Source organism: Cydia fagiglandana, chromosome 4 (assembly GCF_963556715.1).
Source record: "Cydia fagiglandana chromosome 4, ilCydFagi1.1, whole genome shotgun sequence".
Lineage (NCBI taxonomy): Eukaryota > Metazoa > Arthropoda > Insecta > Lepidoptera > Tortricidae > Cydia > Cydia fagiglandana.
In genome coordinates this window covers 20,982,755-21,001,774 of record NC_085935.1, presented here as the reverse complement: position 1 = coordinate 21,001,774, position 19,020 = coordinate 20,982,755, and the positions used below count along the sequence as shown (strand labels likewise).

Below are 19,020 nucleotides of genomic sequence, written 5' to 3'. Positions count from 1 at the left end.
ACTTATTTTTTAGGGTGAATTATATTCAATTTACGAATGTATTCAATTTTGGTATCTATCGCGATTTTATACCAAACATTTTATAATATGCTATAACACAACCGAGGCCATTCACAGGGTAAAACGGAATACAAAAATTCTTTCTTCTACCTTTAAAATATTAGGAATCTTAATCCTAATTTCTGGTTGTCACCTATAACGGAAAACACCCGTCCCGGCGTAGTTTTTGCCTGCATTCAAATTTTGGGTAGGTAGGTTTTTCTCTTACAGGGACCTAAAGAATCTGGCCGAGGACCGCGAAAACTGGCCTGTTGCTACCATTATTTACACTGTAAATCTGTTATTGTATTTTTCTTTGTGGTGCAATAAAGAGTATTTACTTTACTTTACTTTACTGGCGCATACGCATAAGAGCCATGCTCTTAAATTATGATGATGATGATTTGTAAATTAAATACAAGTAGTTATCCAGGTTCATTACTTTCGGAAAAAAAGGAATGAAAACTACATCCATCACTCTAGTGCTTAATTTATACATACCCGCCATTTGTGTATAAGTATCCGATGTCCTGAAGTATGTTTGCTGAAAGATAACTTCCTTGGTTGCAGATGGTGTTTATTCCTGGCGCTGGTGGCGCTGGCGGCGCGCGCGCACCCCGCCGAGGAGGAGGATCGCGTGCCCGACATGGGCATTGAGGATGAAGAGGAAGATGAGGTCGCTCTGGACCAGGAGGTATGTTAGTCCTTGGAACGTAATAGTCTTCATAGATTCCGTTGACTTGTTATTGTTAAAGTTATGATAAATATTACAACCCTGAAACGACTGACAGTCATCATCATCATTTCAGCCTATATACGTCCCACTGCTGAGCACAGGCCTCCTCTCATGCGCGAGAGGGCTTGGGCTATAGTCCCCACGCTAGCCCAATGCGGATTGACTGACAGTGCATCTCGCTATTTCTCGCTCTAAAAAGTTCCGTCTAGATATACTCGTATATCCAAATTCCATCATCAAATGGGACTGTTAAGACCCTTAACAATAAAAAAATTTCTAATCCATAACTACGAACCCCCATCAAGAGTGTAAGAAAGAGCGTATTTCCCATCTAAAAAGTCGGCAACGCCCAACCCCTCTGTGACCTTGCGGGTGTCCATAGGCGACGGTAATCGCTTACCATCAGACGATTCAACTGCTGGTTTGCCGCCTATATCATAAAATAATCGGTACAGCCGTCTTTGAGAAATCGGGAAAAAATCCTACTAAAAAACACAAAAAATATTCTCCTTTTCATCGCGTGGCTGAAGCAATCAATGCTTCTGACGAACCTGAATTTTAAGGGTAGACCTAAGTAATTGTATAAAGCAATATCTTTCTGTAAATCGACGTATCATGGAGCTCATTTAGCTTATTATCTCTTCAATGCAACTAATATCCTCAATTAAGTCCAACACGAACACATCCCCTACCGGAAGTCCCGTCACCGTTTCCAGCGTTACATATATAGTGCGTCAAGCAAATCTTGTCAGTAGCAATGTAAAGCAAACTAAAGTAGGGCAACACTCAAAGAGTAGTATTGCGCTAAGAAAAGCAGCAATGTACAATGTACATCGAACCTAAATTTTTTTTTCCGCTGAGCGCGCCTTGTCACGTACGTCAATTCAAATTGTCACTCGCGGATTCTCTATTGAAAATGTTTGAAATTGTTATTAAGGCGCGGTGTGTAGTAAAATGCGCTTTTTTGTAACCATATTTACAGACTTTTACAAGGATTTTAAGCATGATTTTCTAGTATGTATAACTTTAGTCCTTGAACTACGTTATTGCTTGTCAGAAACACAACGGCTCATTATTTTCTCGATAGAATCTTAAGTTGAAAACATGCTTAAAGCTGTCTTTTGATCCATATTTTAGAAGTACTACGACGAAAATGGATATGAAACTTACCTCATTCGATAGCTTTTAAGTAAATCTTCGTTATTACTGGTCCTTTTATCGATACGTTAATCTTTTCATTCATAATTTTATGAATTCAACTTTTGCCTACTAAATTACACCCTACGCGGCAATACCTTGCGCCCATTCCCCGCGCCAGTACGCCCGTGGCCACTGCCAGCGTCGGACCTATGCTAGTTTACTGGACGTTTCATAAAATGGGTAACCACTGTATAAATATGCAAATATGTGTTACACACAATGTTTTTCAACATACTTACGAAGAAAAGCAAAATAATTCTTAATTATTGTGACATTTCAGACATTCGCCCGTCATATTGTCAATTTATAACAAGTTGGGAAGCAAAGGCACACACCCATCTAACCAATCCGGAATTCAGTCACGATTGATAAATTGTGTAAACATATTTTATTAAAGGCTATTAAATTAATCAAATTGAATCATTTTTAAACATATGTGTACGGGATTCAAATACCTATGTGGGAGTGTTTAGTGTATGGTGGTAACCATTTCACCGCTTTTAGTTTCCGAGTTACCTACATGCGTTTTAAGGGAAGTGGTCGACAAATGCCTAAAAAAGGTAGAAGTACTAGTGCTCGACGCTGCACTAGTATTTGACAAGGTATAGTGTGTAGCTTTCAAATAGAGCTCGACGGCTAATCCTATTGTCTATTGTTAAGTAAAACCAACCGCTCGTGCCACGTGCCACAACCACCTGCATAAAAAATACGTACTTCGGTTACTGAGTGCCGGCAAGTCGAACGCTACAGAACCAGTTTAAAATGTGTCATCGAGATGCGTAACAAAGGCGCGTTATCGGAGAGCGCACCTACACTGGTTTTTTGAGCGTTGGCCTAGTCCGCGCTCAGGCACAAAACAGATAGGAACAGAAGTCAATCACATGTATGTACTTTACTTTTCATACCTACGCTCGCTCGGCGGTCGCTCTAGGGTTGCGATTGTTGCGAACTATGACTTATGCACAAAAAACTATTGTGGTAGTGGCATTCGTATCTATCGTATCGTATCTCGTATCTAGTTGTTTGATTTCTTGTTGAGGATGAAACGGGAAGAATGGAAATATAAATTAGTAATAACATTAATAACTCAAATAGGTATTTTAATTTTAATGTCATTGTTATATTACAAACAGAAAATATCCTGCGATGATTTCGAGATAGGCGAAATGCACGATTATTATAATTTAAAGTATAATAAATACGCATTCTCATGTACAATGTAATAAATTCCCATTCGTATTCTCGCTGAAACCACTGGTAGCTTAAAAAACGACACTTCACCGTTTAATGTTGAATTTTAACAACCGTCCACTGTACAGTTATAATAACTTTTTGTTTTCTTTCTCCATTATTGCACAAGAATGTTCACAGACGCGTGTCTCAAGCGGATGGCACTCGCGCTCGCAGTGGTCCCAACCGGTCCGAGATATCGTGTCCGTGAGCAGTGTCTATGTGTGCGTTGCTCGAGCGCGCTTTGTATGTAGATTGATTTCTGTACTATCTGTTTTGTGGCTCAGGTGCCAAATAAAATAATTAAGACCCTTTTTTGCAGGTAAGTAGCACGTGCGGTTTTACTTAGGGGCTATTCATAAATTACGTCATTTCAAATGGACAGCCCCTTAACAATAGACAATAGGATTAGCCGTTGAGCTCTATTTGAAAGCTACACACTATAATTTATGTCAAAGTAATATAGGTTAAATTTGAACGGCGACGATCTTTCTGTAGTCAAATTTAGTTCTTGTCACTTTGACATAAAGTGCCCGTGTCGAATACTAGTGCAGCGTTGAGCACTAGTACTTCTACCTTATTTCCGCCAAGTCCGTACCGTGCGATATGGGAAATTTATTCCAAAAAATACTGTTTTTATATACCACACTGGTGGCAAGCAAGCATACGACCCACATTCACCATAGGCTATGGACGCCTGCAGCTACGGGGATGTGACACATCATGCCAAATGTGGATTGATTTTATATAAAATTAAAGTCCTAATATATAAAATAAGCTTTCATATGTAATAGTTACTGATTTTTAAAAAGCGCTTTTTAATTAAAAGACATGTCAAGATCGGTTACCTTCTTTCAAGTACTTTCTAATGCTTAAAATAAACGAACTACAGTATTCTTCCTTATTTACAATACCTACTTGCCCGAAATTGACTTCTAGAATTAGACCAATTCTGCGACGATTTTGATTGCACACGCAGTGCAAGTGTTAATCATAATTTCATAAAGGTTTGTCGTTCAAAATAACACTTGCACTGCGTGTGCAATCAAAATCCTTGCAGAATTTTCTTGGTCTAACTCTATTATATTTTTAAGGTAAGTAAGTACCAATTTCTGTCTCATAATAATTGGGTGTAATTTGATTAGGTTCTTAGTTTGTCGGGGTATACTCTCATATTGTATATAATTTCATTAAATACTCATTAAAATACGAATTTGTTAATAAACCTTATTCGATATTAATTGCCGGAAAAAATCCCGGAACTGACAAATCAGAATATTCAGAATACCGATGGCGCCAGAATAAGGATGTAGACGTGCTGCGCGGGAATGGTGCGGCGGGGCGCGCGGGGCGCCCGCCCGCCTGTTCTACCACGCGTCTGCTTCACCCCCTCGGAAACGTAAAACTCAACTATAAGAGCGCCTTAATACGTATGGACGGATAATTTAAAAGCGGTGTGTGATGTTGGTAAAAATGATTAACTAATTTGAAGATCTCAAAATAAAATTGTAAGTGGACTATGCCGTTAAACAAGAATGTATGAATAAAATCATTGCTTCAGCAGGTAGATGTCATACTGGATTTTCATATTTTATTAGATTTCTCAGTTGGCACTGTAGGCATTGTAGGCACCTTAGCTTTAATTAAGCACAGTCTTGTTTAATATATTGGTATTTAATGGTGACACAGCAGAAATATCTCTTGAAATAGAATCGATTCAGAATGTAAACATTGTAAACCATTTGTAAACAAACAAGATGATGGCTGTCATTCACGATCCACATTCCACAGATAAAACATAGATGACACGCGATTTTCGAATTATTCGAACACAGTGTTGCTAACCCGCGATTTTTCAAATTTGCCGCCGTTTGCTACTGACAAGATTTGCTTGACCCAGTATAACTCCACAGATAGGATCTGCCACTGTATCCATCACTACACATCTTAGATCTTAAACGTATAAATTGATAAACGTTTGCTTCAGTTTTAAACTCTAACACGATTGAATTTAAGTCCAGAATGGCTGGAACTATCTCGATGGTCTACTCTTTTGTTTTTAAAAAGCAATATATTGCGCCATGGCATGGCGAAGACAGGTGTGTTCAAGCTTTCAGATTTGAACCGATATCGATACAGTTTCGCGAAAATAGTCCTTGTATTATCGATATAAGGATTAATTTTGCCTGATATGTGACAAAGACGGGGTGGGTTTGCTTTCGATTGGTGTTCATCGGATAATACTTATTCGAAACCAATTAAACGCTAATAGGTTGTTTGTTACGTGTATTGGAAGATATGGTAATTTTTGCGATATTTGATAGCACTGAGGTACTTGAGGTAGACTGGGTAGAACACAACTTCAAAATTATCCATGCCCCCAATTGCAAAGAAGATCAAAGTGAGAATACTTACCAATAAAAAACATGACATTAATATCTACATGTCTATGGTTGCAAAACTTGCAATGCGAGATACCAGGATGATAGAGCAACAGCAGTTCTAATCATGCAACTATCTCATCACATGCATTTGATTTGATCTTTACATTTAGTGTGTTTAAAGAATTTGATTTGTGTGCTATTTCGTACCTTGTCGCAGTGACAATAAACACGGGATCCCTAGCGGCTTTCATAGTTGTATTTATTGTGACAAGGTGGTGTACAAATCAAAGTTCTTGACTTTACAGTGAGCAAATTAGCTTGATTGATTGATTTGGTATGAAAGAAAACTTCTATGCAAAGACACCAATACCAAGATTACTTTACTTGCACTCTCCAGTCAGACAAGTTCAAGAAACTCGTGCGGTATCCGTTTACAATTTACATGGACGTGTTCAATGTTTAATACCAGCATTAAAGAAAAGAAAATTATCTGTTTTCCCGGCAAATAGGTAGATCGTGACCAAAAACACCGGTGCAATTTTTTTTTCTTTCGGTGCAACGGCCTGCCACCAGTGAAAGTCGAGAGTTACTCATTATTTTTTAATCATCCTTTTTCAATCGATTTCTGAACGCGAAAGTGACGCCATGTTGACAATTTTTGGCGGGAAAGCGGACATTGTGCGTGCTAGAGCGTAGTGTTATGGGTCGGTAAGCAAAATTTACCATAATAGTGACCACAATGTTTTCTTTTTAAGTTTCTGATACGAAGCAAAGCAATTTGAGAATTAGATGGAAATTGTCCTAACTGAACGCCATTATTATCCTCGAGTTGTGCGAGAAGCAATTGAAATCAAGAAACACCCCAGGGAATTTTAATAGGGAGGATGGTTTCAACTTATCGCAAACTTGGGAACCAGTGATACAGAAGTTAAAACCAAAGGATCTATCTTCGGATGTGTGCGTGGATATTGTGAGTGTTGCGTGTCGGACTATTGGCAATAATTAACATTATGTGTAGCGGGTGGTTGGAAAATGTGATATTAACCCCAAACTTTTCCATACACTTTTCGTCGGGTCGGGTAGTTGCACAAATCTCTGTTTTGACATTTTGCTGGGACATCAGTTAGCCGCGACCACGACCAGTGAAACCTGCCGGCCTAGCCAAGGTGACAATCGCTATCGCTTCGCCATCGAATCGCTTTGTGTCTCTCTATCACTCTTCTATATTAGCGCGACAGTGACAGTTGCGTTTCGATCGATAGGGAGCGTAAGCTATTGGCATGTTGGCTACGCAGCCTGTGTCGAAACGTCGCGTCGGTAAGTAAAGGCAATTTAATAAATTTCGCGTTAGACCCGTCTATATGTAAAGTCTTTATGTAAGTCTATATGTAAGTTAATATGTGTTAAAGGAAATTATTTTGACTTTCTTTAAAAACAGGGCAAATAAATATAGTCCGTTTAAGCTAACTCGGCACCGAGTGGCAACGACTTGGCAAAGGAAAAGTGTGGCGGCATATTTTCTTTAAAAAATCATGTTTGCGATATCTGAGATAACTCACAAATTTAACATAGACATTTTAAACCACCTAGACGGCTTAGATGCTTATATTCTGAATGTTTAGTATCATACCTTAAAACAGGATACGCGCGGCAAGTTAATAAAAGATTTACGCCGGCGTATAGCCCCCTCCACACTCGTGCGCGAATCGCGGCGCGAAGCCGCGAACGCAAGTGTGGCGTCGATTTTCGCAGACAGCGAAATCGACTCCACACTCGCGTTCGCGGCTTCGCCCGCGATTCACGCACATAGTCTGGAGGGGGCTTATGATCCAGTTCTTACATAAGTTTGCGCAAACGCGTGAGAAAAGCGACGCGCCGCTGCGTTTCGTAATATACCCGTTGTTTACTTATGCTTGTAGCAAAATTATTAGGGTTTTACTATATTGACACTTTGTATTAATTGATAAAACTGTTTATTGCAATTTTTATGAGGTGTTTATTGACCTGTCGTCAGTTATTGCCTTGGAGGCTCGGAGTCTCGGAGGGTATAACCCAACCGAGACGCCTTGTCTGTAACTTGACTTTGGCTAACCTGTTCGAGAATAATCATAAACAAACCTCTTTGCAATCTACAACCAATGTGGTCGACTAACCAAATCAAGAAGAAAGAAGAGGAGAAAACAGCCAAAACAAGAGGAGAGAGAAGTTTAATAAATTGTCAATTCAATAGAAGCGTCGTACTATCCAGAACTACTGAACCCTAAAAATGTTATAATGATCATGATCAAACTCCAAAGAAAGATGTGAAAATGATCGAGCTACTCCCTCTTCACTTAGGTAAGGCTATTACGGGTCAAAACTTTCGGGAAATTTTTGACCCGTAATACCCGTACGGGAAAACTCACGTTTTTTTCTGTGGACAATATGAAAGTTTGGGTACATTTTACTGAGGCTTAAGGCTTCATACCCGCTCTTAAGAAGTAGAAGGTTGAAAGATGTCTAGGTGGGTCCGTGTATAAAAGTTTTTGTATAGTATATCGTAATAATAGTGAATTAAGAAGAACGAGGGAGTAGGAAGAGCATCGTAAAAAACGCGAACTTATTAACAACTGGTAGTCGATAAATTGACCTTAATGTAACCGTTACATAACGGAATTTGATTATATTGTTATGCTTAATCAACACTTGATGTATTGAGTATAGATTGTAAAAAGATACTATTACAATTGAGAGCAAATAATGTATGGTGAACCGATACGTTTAAAAAGTGACTTAAACAGAGCAGTTATTTGGGGCACTAAGATGTTATATAAAGCTGTTAATGTTGTAATGAGTTAATAAAATAATGTAACATATCAAATTCCTTATAGGTACAATCGCCCATACTGTTAACTGTACATCGGTGGACCTTATGCCTTTTGTACTAAGGTCCACCGATGTACAGTTAGGAGTGTTGCTGTTTGTACAGTAGGTACAGACCTACGGGTGTATTAAATACCTTCTGTTAGATACCTACTTAATTTCATAAGTTGAGCCAAACAATGTGAGATTCAGTCGTAACTTTCGGGGATTGTTTTTTATACCTATATGTATCGCGTATGATGAAATTCAATCCTGCTTACAATGAATGAGTTATACCAATGTAAGGGTTAGCTAACCACTCTTTTGAAGTAGCTACAATTGTGGCGATGGATGGATTGTGTGAAAGAGGATATGAGAAAGAAAGGAGTGAGTGCTGAGGACACGAAAGACAGAGGAGAATGGAAGAGAAAAACATGTAGTGCCGACCCTACATGACGTGGGATAACACATCCCCACATGGCAGGGGAAAGAAGAAGACAATTGTGGCAGCTTTACTTCTATTTTAGAGCGACAAAATCAACATGCCTGACTCACTGGATGCAAAATAAAGATCTCTATCTCTATTTGCAACCGATGTGTCCTTTACTCCAGTGCTGCTAACTCTTCTGGGCGCCTAGCCAACATGTCGATCGAACATCGACAAACGCCAAACGAAAAGAAAATATATCGCGATGACAGATGCTACGGAAAGTCACGTGACTATTTCCATACATTACTTAAGTTTCATTTGTCGTTTTCTATCAACGATTGGCATATCAACTTATTAAATTAAATTAAAAAAAATTAAAAATATTTTATTTCGGACAAAATATCCATATTCTATACAACATAAATAAATTACAAAAACACAAACAATAGATTTCCAGAATTTCACAATTTCACATTTCACTTATGCTCCCTGAAGAGTTAGCCGACCCCTGTATCAGGGGTGCGAAACTCCTGACTGCCACAAACTCGGCTCCGCTCGGCTCAGCATTGCTCCGAGCAATTATTAGGGTTGACACAACTTGACGTCCTTTTGCGTGAACGACCACAGATAAGATAATGGCTTGAATTTTGACAACCCTAAATAGCCGAAAGGGATAGTGCCATATATTAGAAAGGAACAGCATGATTCGACCCTGAACTGCTGTCAAACTTCGGTTTTGTAGGAAGTTTCCTTTCTGTACGGCAGTACTATTATTCTGTGTCTGTATTAGTTGCCACATTTAGCGTAAGTATGCGTTGGAAGACACGAACATAATTGATGCCTTTGTGGATAGGAAGAGGGAATCACGTGCCGGACGACATATCGCGTTACAAACGACAAACTTGTGATATAATTACGTCGTCTCGCACGACCGCGCACGTATTATGTATCAGCTTGTAACATTGCGGACCTATTACTCATTGGCGGTAATTATTATAGGAATTATATAACACGAGTGTTGCGGAGGTATTGAGGAACCTTTGATTGGAAGTTATGGCTTTACGTGTCATTAAAATTTCATTATATTTCACGATCAAGTTGTGTTAAAAACAATTTTCATTATATTTCGCGATCAAGTTAAAAGCAGAGAAAGGCAGAAGCAGTAGGTAAGTGGGTTTGTAAGTGCAGTTGAGGAACTCTACCAACTTTTAAGGGGCCTCAATTTTGCTAAGTACCTAGTTGCAAATATTAGACTAACTTTTAGACCTGTCTGCACGTAAATTCTGTCTAAGAGTAGTTTTTATTTTCTGACCTTTCTTTTCCTGAACATTAGAGCACATAACCTACTCACAAATTTGAGAACCTAATTTGATATAAGCACCGCATGCAAAATTCCACAAAAGGCACTTCGTTTTTTTACTTACCTGCTTAAAATAAAAATATTAAGATCTGAGCGTAATACAAAAATAACGTAGACCACTTACCTTATAATTGTATGATAACAATCGTAAATGAAAGTTAAAAATTCCTAATATTTAGTCGCCCAGTTTTGTGCAATAGCAGGAAATATATTAGCCATTGGCTCACACGATTACAAGAATTTTAAAATTACCTATAAAAATGCCTTTTAAACGTTTCGAAAGGAATTGCAATTGGTATTAATTCATTTTATTAACGCAATATAAGTACCTATCACGCTTGGCATTTGTAATCGTAACTTAACAATCAATCGCCAAGTTTTTAATTTTTATAGCTTTAATTAAATATTTAGTGCCCATGTCAGTTTCCGACAAGAAATTAAAAAGTAGGTAATGGCAGGCGTGGCTCACTCCGCGATTTTGTCGCTTTGCTAATACAGGTAGCTAAAAGTACACCCGTTCCACACCAATTTTGGGGAAAGCCATAAGCCGCGCGTGGCGCAGTCGCCACCTCGCGGCCATAAGTATCTGTGCTGATCGTAACAGACGCGTTTTGTTAGAGAGTGAGTCTTCTGTACCTAGTACTATTATTTATTCTGTGGTAATGAAGGGCTTTCCACTTATTCAAATCAAAGAATATAATATGATTCAAATATATAGATCATGACGCCTGGCTATTTATGTATATAGCAAATTCCAAGGCACATTTTCTAGTGAAATCTCTATTGCCCTACGCCAGAGTTTATAGATTAAACATAAAACCTAAAAGTACATGTCTATTAACCAACACCTCTGTCCTTTCCAGGAAACACGGAATCTCCGGCCACGAGCCTACTCGCCCGGCGCCTTCTCAAACACCGTTCCTACCGGCTTTAGACCGACGCCGTCTTTAGCTGAACTGGCTGGATACCAGCAGAGACAACAGCCTCAAGAGCAGGAGACGTACATTCTTCAGCGGCAGCAGCAGTATCAGCAGGAGGAAAGGCAGCAAAGGCCCGCGCCTCAGCGAAAGGTAATTTGACTAATGGTTTTCCACGTCAATATAGATTTTCTATCGGAAGACTTGACTTACGCCAGAATCAGGACCCACGCCTTCACTATCTTAGATAGCTGAACACAAGCAAATATATCGTGAGATCCTATATCGTTATTTCTTTACCTAAGTGGACTTTTCCACATTTATTATACAGTATGTGTCTGACCATGGGGCTTTAAATCCAGGGCTTGATTTTACTTGCTAAACTGAGCTACTTTTACTATGGGACCAACCCTAAAATCGGGAAAAAAATTTTGGCTTTTCCATATAAAACGTCGACATCTGATCAGCTAAAATGTATGAAAAAGTAAAAAAAAAATCGTGATTTCGGGGTTGGTGCTATAATAAAAGTAGCTCAGTTTAGCGAGTAGAATCGAGTCCTGGATTTAAAGCCCGATGGTCAGTAACACCCTGTATACGGGACAGCAATATAACGCGTGCGATAGGCGGAATGGCGGGGCATTGTTTGGCTTTTTAACTAATTTTTTTTTTCTCTAGCACCCGCAACAAGAGCAACGGCAGAAGCTCCAGCAGCAGCAAGAAGTAGAAGAGGAACTGGAAGAAGAGAAGGAAGAGCCCGACCGTCTCCAAGGCCTACTCCAGCAATCCAAGTTCGACTGCGGCAACAAGCAGTCCGGGTACTACGCTGATCAGGAGCTCAACTGCGAGGTGTTCCACTACTGCCAGGACTCCGTCAAGCACTCCTGGATCTGCCCTGACGGATTCACCTTCCATCAAGTAAGATATTACATTTATTCCTAGAGGGAATGCCAGGAACTGAAACTCCAAACAACAACAACAACTGAACAAGAACAACAAGAACTCAAGGAAAACCTAAATGGATACGAAACACGACCCAGAGGAAACTGGAAGGAAATCAAATAATTCTGGATTTGCCCTATAGGTTGTCATTTAGGTACAGTCAGCAGCAAAAGTTGCTAAGCGGGCCAAGTGTTCAAAATGATCTTGACGCGACTTTATTGTTAAGAGAATAAGAGCGCGTCGAGGTAATTTTGAACACCTCGCCCGCTTAGCAACTTCTGCTGCTGACTGTACCTATACTAACATCAGCACTCTTGTAGCGTAGCAGCTGACATGGAAACGCGTGGTTTGACTCTAGACAGAGACGACATGAGAAATCTAAGAATTTCAAGTATCCATCCCTTTCTACATCCAAACCCTCTAACCTCACCGTGTTTCCAGGTCCACCTGATCTGCATGCCGCCAACCCACGACAACATCTGCCAGAAGTCAGCCAAGTACCACTTCGTGAACGAGTACCTATATAAGCCCATCAACGAAGAGGAGGTGCAGCGCAAGCCCAACGTGTCCCTGAAGTACTCCGACCGGTATTACCCCGCTGAGGTGTACAGGGACGACCGGTATGAAGGCGAAGAGGAGTCTGAGGAGGAGGTAACATTTTGATCTTTATTATGAGGGCTATCAGAAGGATTTGAGGGTAAATGGTTCTGAATGGATTCAGAGGGCCTGACGCGATCATCGGAAATCGAAATTTTTAACACGTTCGCGGACGCTCAGTCACACCAGTTGGACACCTAAATTTTGTATGGAAATATTGGGACTGTTATAGCATTCCTGTCACTACAAATATATCTTTTAGGTTTGTATATGACGCGTAATGCTATGCAAGGCGAATGCTATGCAATCCGCGTCAATATGAAGTATATTTTTTATACGCTATGTGACAACAAATGCTATACAATTCGGATGCATAAGCATGTCTGTCACATGACGTAGTCAAGATGGGATTTTATATGACATCGCATGTTATAGCATTCATACATCGTGCTCGATGGACTTGATGGCTGAGACTTCTGTCTTCCTAAGGGCGCGATTTTTTCTCTAAAGACTCATTTGCTGACCTCTTCAAACAATTTTCTTCTTCTTTTTTGTTCCCTCTTTGCTTATCATTGTAATATTGAGTCCATCTCATACATGCCCCATGCCAAGCACGTTCGCTGTTCATTCGACCTCAAATTATGTGATACTACCTACAAATTATGCGTTGGAGACCGGCTCTAATCTAAAGGCCCAGCCATGGGTCTCATAGCATGTTGTAGAGAGCCGAGTTGCAATGTTGAGCTCTCTTAAAATGAGAGGTTTGTTCTTCTAGCTGTCCAAGGTATACGCAGCATTTTACGCCAACACTACTTCTCAAAAGTGTCAATATGTACCGCATTACACTTTTTCAGTTCCCTGTAACGCACCGCCGCGGCGTTAAGTTCTGGACGTAAAGCGTCCACCACTTTTCCTGCCAAGCGATGATTCACCCAACTTTATATTCTTTTTCGGATGCATCTGCACCAAATACAAGGCATGAAATATACACAGAATGATACCAAAAATGCGTGTCATAAGGTGCTTACCTTGTGGGAGGTGATCATCGAGCGCCAACAGGCTATAATTCACAATTATATGACCAAAACTATGACTAGTAACGTAATTATTTCAATAATAGGTATACACATTCATGCCTCACTTTTTCACATTAATCATTATCAAAATTTTACTGTAGTGTAATTAACAGCAACTAAACACGTTTGTTTATTAAAACACAATGAAAAACTTAAAGAAATTGTAAGAAAAACATTAATTACGATTTTATAAAAATACGTCAAAATCGCTATCGCGCACGAAATTGACCCAAATTACATGTGTCCACTCCCAGACGCACCTGCCGGGCTACTAAGGGAGCTGCCATACAAAGACGAATGCTATAGCATCCGCGTCACAGAAAGGGGGGCCAATTTGGAGACGTCACAGGATAATTTTTAACTTCGATAAAACTATGTAATATGGCAGTACGCATTATTTGACTCTGGTGACTGGTAGAGAGGAAAAGTTGATGAATAATATTATACTGTGGTTAAGCGGATTGATAAGCATTTCAACGAAGAAATTTAAAAAGAATAACGGATGCAATAGCAGGCGCGTCACCAGGAGGAGTACAAAAACGGATGTTATGCAATCCGCGTCCGCGAACGTGTTAATCTGCCTCTCTATCGTTAGTATATGCAAGAGATAGAGAGGCGCATAAGTAAATTTCGATTTTAGGTTTTCGTGGTAGACCATCAGACCCTGTGCTTGCGGCTCAATTAAGCAATTGAAAATAAGAAGAACCAGAAAAAATATAATTATCTTGATATAACTAAGCGACTTTTTCCTAAATATGTTTTTCTTTCTCTTAACCGCAATCCCTCTCAGTTTACTCACTTATTTACTTAATCCTAATCTGTGATGACTGATGATGCCTTTGTTTTGAGAAAGCGGCGGCTCGAAAATACCATAACTAAGCAACTGTAAAAACGCTCAGAAATAGGAGGAAAAACGACAAGGTCTAATGGCATCAGACTTACCTATCAAGCATTTCATAAGTTCACTGTTGTTTAAGGAGGAGGCCCCCCGCCGCCACGCCCCACAACAGCTGCAGCAGCTGCAAGCGCATCCACAACAGCGGCCGCAGCAGTCCCAAGTGTTCCGGTCCGCTGACGAGGTCAACATCCCGCTAGTCCAGAGGCGCCCGCAGCGCCCCTACGACTTCGACTTCTAAACCGCCTCCTGGCAGAACTTAGCTGTTAAAGTAGGTAAGGATATAAGGCATACGTCTATCCTTTTTCAGGACAGTGATACACAAAGCTACAAAAGTAAATGGCTATCTATTGACTCTGATAAATTCAGATCTTAGAATTTATCAGAGCCGAATAGCCAATACGCCACTATCAAAATTCGATGTGGTTCAATAGGTCATAGGCTTAAACCATCTGACCCATCACACTGTAATGATGCCAAAAGCCAGTTGTTATAGGTACTTGACTGTGCCACTCTCACAGATGAATAAATTTAAGTACCTTAGTACAGAAAACCACAGCAATAATAACACTACTAGTTACTTAGGTATTTACGTAGGTAGGTAGTGTTGTGTTCGTGGGGAGTAGAGTTTCCACAGCTCGTAAAGATGCTCGTGGAAACATAAGTTTTGGTTATCGAGTTGTAAAAAGTTTTAAAATGTCCTTAGCTACTAAAGTTATAGTTTCGTTGGTCAGACTAAATACCTTTTATCGCTGACCAAGCATTCTTCCGTCTCACTCTTACTTTAAATTTTTACGCTTTGCGTCAGCAATAAAGGGTACTTAACTGTAGTATATAGTATAACACTCGCGAACTCCATAGAAAAAAATGCGTTGGAAGGTACAATGTTATGTACTTTCAGTTGTAGAAACTATTATAACCTGATTTCATTGGTTAAGACTGGATTTCACCCAATGGGATGGGAGTATTTTGTGTTCGCAATGTGTATTTAAACTTTAAGTATCGTCTTAGCCACATCATAAATGAATACATACTTCACTCTATCAATGTATCCATCATTTTATACAGCGAAATCGTCAGTTGATATTGATACGTCACTGCTAGGGTTAAATCTTATTTATGTTTCTGTACGATAAAGTATTTGTTCGTAATAAGTTACAAATTAGGTTTAAGCTAGTCTTTATGTAAGGTTTAAAAAAATAAAAACATGTTTTATAATAACGTCTTTTTTATTCCACATCCCCAAGAGTACAAGAGTTCAAAGAGAAGATAAGGTGGTCGCTGTACGTGCTTTAAGGACGCAGCTATAAGTTAAAGCGAGTAAGAGTTATTTTGACCGCACTAAGGTCGCGGTACGGTGCGGTAGTCTATTATTTCTAACTAGAGGCTACCGCGAAAACAGAAATTCGCGAATTGCCGGAATCTTTCTCTTTTACTTCAATGAAGGCGTAATTAGAGTGACAGAGAAAAATGCCCGCAATTTGCGAACTTCGATTTTCGCGGTTAAAGCCTACTTTAAAATCACAAACGTACAGTAAAGGGCCAAAAAGAATGCACATCGAGCTTTAGAAAGAGGCAATCGGCTAATTTCGACTTCGTATAGCGATATCTGTGTCGCACACACCATGACGTTTGTTTTGTCAGTCATGGTTCAAATGCGAGAGAGTGCAGTCGCCTATCTAAGTCAATATATATATAGAGCTGCTAAAACCCCTATAAAATTAAATTTGTACTATGGCATCTATAGGGAAAAAAGGTAAGCCGTTACTCTACCAGTCACGCGAAATTATCCACAATGTTTATAAATATTTTTTATCTGAAGCCAACCAATTTAAAAAACATGAGGATGTTAATGTAAGTAATTATTTAGGTTCAACAGAGATTTGTCATTACAATATTACACTTTTTGTCGATCTTATATAAAATATATATTTATGAAGATTATTTTTCCCTGACAAGAACATAGCAATAATTAAAAAAGTTACATCGTGTTTTACAGCTCTATATATTTCACGTGAAATCAAAACAAAACAACAATAAAGTACTTAGTTCTAAATTCAAATTCTGATAAACGAATAACCTAATAATTGATGTACATGGAAATGAGCATTCGTTTGTATTCGGAAATGCGATGATTGCCGATGTGCATTCTTTTTGGCCCTTTACTGTACATCGACAAACGCCACACAAACGCCAAACGAAAAGAAAAAATGAATCGGAATGATATAGCTCGTCAAGCAGATCTTGTCAGTAAAAAACGCGCGAAATTCAAATTTTCTATGGGACGATATCCTTTCGCACCTACGTTTTTCAAATTTGCCGCCTTTTTCTACTGACAAGATCTGCTTGACCAACTATATATGCTACGCAAAGTCGCATGATCGATAGGCGTTTTCTTTGATATTTGTGTTCTATTAACGACTGTCACCTTGGCTAGGGCTCACTGACTTAATAAACTAAAGTTATTTATTCTATGTCTATGCACAGAATAAAATAATAGTACTACCGTACAGAAAGGAAACTTCCTACAAAACCGAAGTTTGACAGCGGTTCAGGGTCGAATCATGCTATCCCTTTCTAATATATGTCACTATCCCTTTCGGCTATTTAGGGTCGTCAAAATTCAAGTGATTATCTTATCTGTGGTCGTGCACGCAGAAGGAAGTCAAGTGGTGCCAACCCTAATAATTGCTCGGAGCAATGCTGAGCCGAGCGGAGCCGAGTTTGACCGATCTCAGGAGTTTCGCACCCCTGGTCTATGCGTGAAATGGGACGTGTTCGGCTGACGCTGACAGTGACAGCTGACAGATCATTTATCAAAAATGTTTACACGATTTGATTATCTCGATTACCGGCTATTTTATTTAGTTCTATATCATGCTTTCAGTGTATGGTAATGGTAATATTATCCACCGTATCAATAAGACGTGAAATATTCTAATCATATTTACAACAAGACCCATTTAGTGCAAGTTTATTAAAATGGCGCAATTATCCATAAGTGAAGTGGAAAGGTTGAACAATGTTGAATACAAACAATACCACGAGTCGTTTATGCAGAACAATCATGGATCCTCAGCGCTTCATACATGTTTTAGTATATTCTTCACCATCCAGTGCTCTCTATATTGCTGTATTGCACATCGGCGGGCCGGCTGGCAACAATATTTGTTTGAGTTTTCCGTCATAGTTTTACCACTTATCGCTGTACATACTGTACTTGCAGATTATCTCCTACATTTAAACCTTATTGTATTCTTTCTGTTGGTACTTGAATATGTAAAGAACTATTCTAAAATTTATATTGTAAAGTCATTCAGAAAGTTAAATAGTTTTGGTACACAATATTTACATTTAGTGAGTATCATCAGAGCTTTGACATATCTTATAACTGTTTTCTGTATTTTGGCTGTTGATTTTAAGTGTTTCCCTAGATATTTAGCAAAGACTGAGCGCTTTGGTTACAGTTTGATGGATACTGGCGTAGGATTATTTGTGTTAATAAGTGGTATAGTGCATAAAGATTTGAAAAAAGATAATCTAAAAAGTATTGTTTATGGAAATGCTGTTTTAATTTCGGTATTATTATTACTAGGTGTTGTAAGATTTTGGTCGGTAAAACAATTGGATTATCAAGAACATGTGACGGAATATGGAGTCCATTGGAATTTCTTTTTTACTTTAGCCGTTTGTAAATTTCTATCAACATTTCTTTTGTTTTGCTCAAACAGAGCATTACTGTTCAGTGTTCTGACAATATTTGTACATGAAGTATTATTATGGTATAGGTTACAAGATTGGGTGTTTAGTGATGAACCCCGTAGTTCCTTGCTATCTGCCAATCGCGAGGGCATATCATCATGCCTCGGTTATGTCTCAATGTATTTATTCGCTGCACACTTAAAGACTGAGCTTAACAATAAGACTATCACAAGATTAAAGTTACTAATTAAAATGGTTTTAGGGTCTATTTTCCTTTGGGCTATATCCCAAATTATTCATTTATACCGGCCTGCGTCTAGAACTCTAGCAAATGCAGGTTACTGTTTATATCTAGAGGCAGTTTTCTTAAGTATTAGCACTTTTATGTATATAATTGAAGTGTTGTTCCAAGATCCGGAAAATAAAATGTACTTTGATTTGCCGGAGATTTTACGTATTGTAAATTGGAACGGATTGATATATTTTCTTGTAGGTAACTTAGCAACAGGAATAATTAATTTAAGTATGAGAACACTTCTTGTGTCCACAATTAGTGGAATTATTATTTTTGTACTGTATATGGCATTTTCGCTAATAATTACTAGATGTATTCAATCATTATTTAATCAATTGAAGAATTTATGAGGCATAAAATAAATGAAATGTAAATTAAA

General features: G+C 38.8%; 2 protein-coding genes across 3 annotated transcripts in view; both read left to right on the top strand.

Annotated features, from left to right (window-relative positions):
- The window catches only part of LOC134664050 (putative uncharacterized protein DDB_G0271606), a 43,715-nt gene extending 27,853 nt beyond the window's left edge, over positions 1–15,862 (top strand). The window contains exons 2-6 of one of the 2 annotated variants that reach the window (XM_063520621.1): positions 610–733; positions 11,084–11,290; positions 11,813–12,052; positions 12,518–12,727; positions 14,730–15,862. In XM_063520621.1, the coding sequence (XP_063376691.1) occupies positions 610–733; positions 11,084–11,290; positions 11,813–12,052; positions 12,518–12,727; positions 14,730–14,885 (937 nt within the window). In that variant the 3' untranslated portion in view covers positions 14,886–15,862. Of the gene's footprint in view, positions 1–609; positions 734–11,083; positions 11,291–11,812; positions 12,053–12,517; positions 12,728–14,726 lie in introns of both variants that reach the window. The other variant, XM_063520620.1, reaches the window with a different exon arrangement.
- A 1,617-nt stretch (positions 15,863–17,479) lies between these two features.
- Positions 17,480–19,020, top strand: LOC134664193 (uncharacterized). Its single transcript, XM_063520781.1, has one exon. It carries the CDS (start codon positions 17,627–17,629, stop codon positions 18,989–18,991), a length of 1,365 nt encoding a protein of 454 aa, XP_063376851.1. The 5' UTR covers positions 17,480–17,626; the 3' UTR covers positions 18,992–19,020.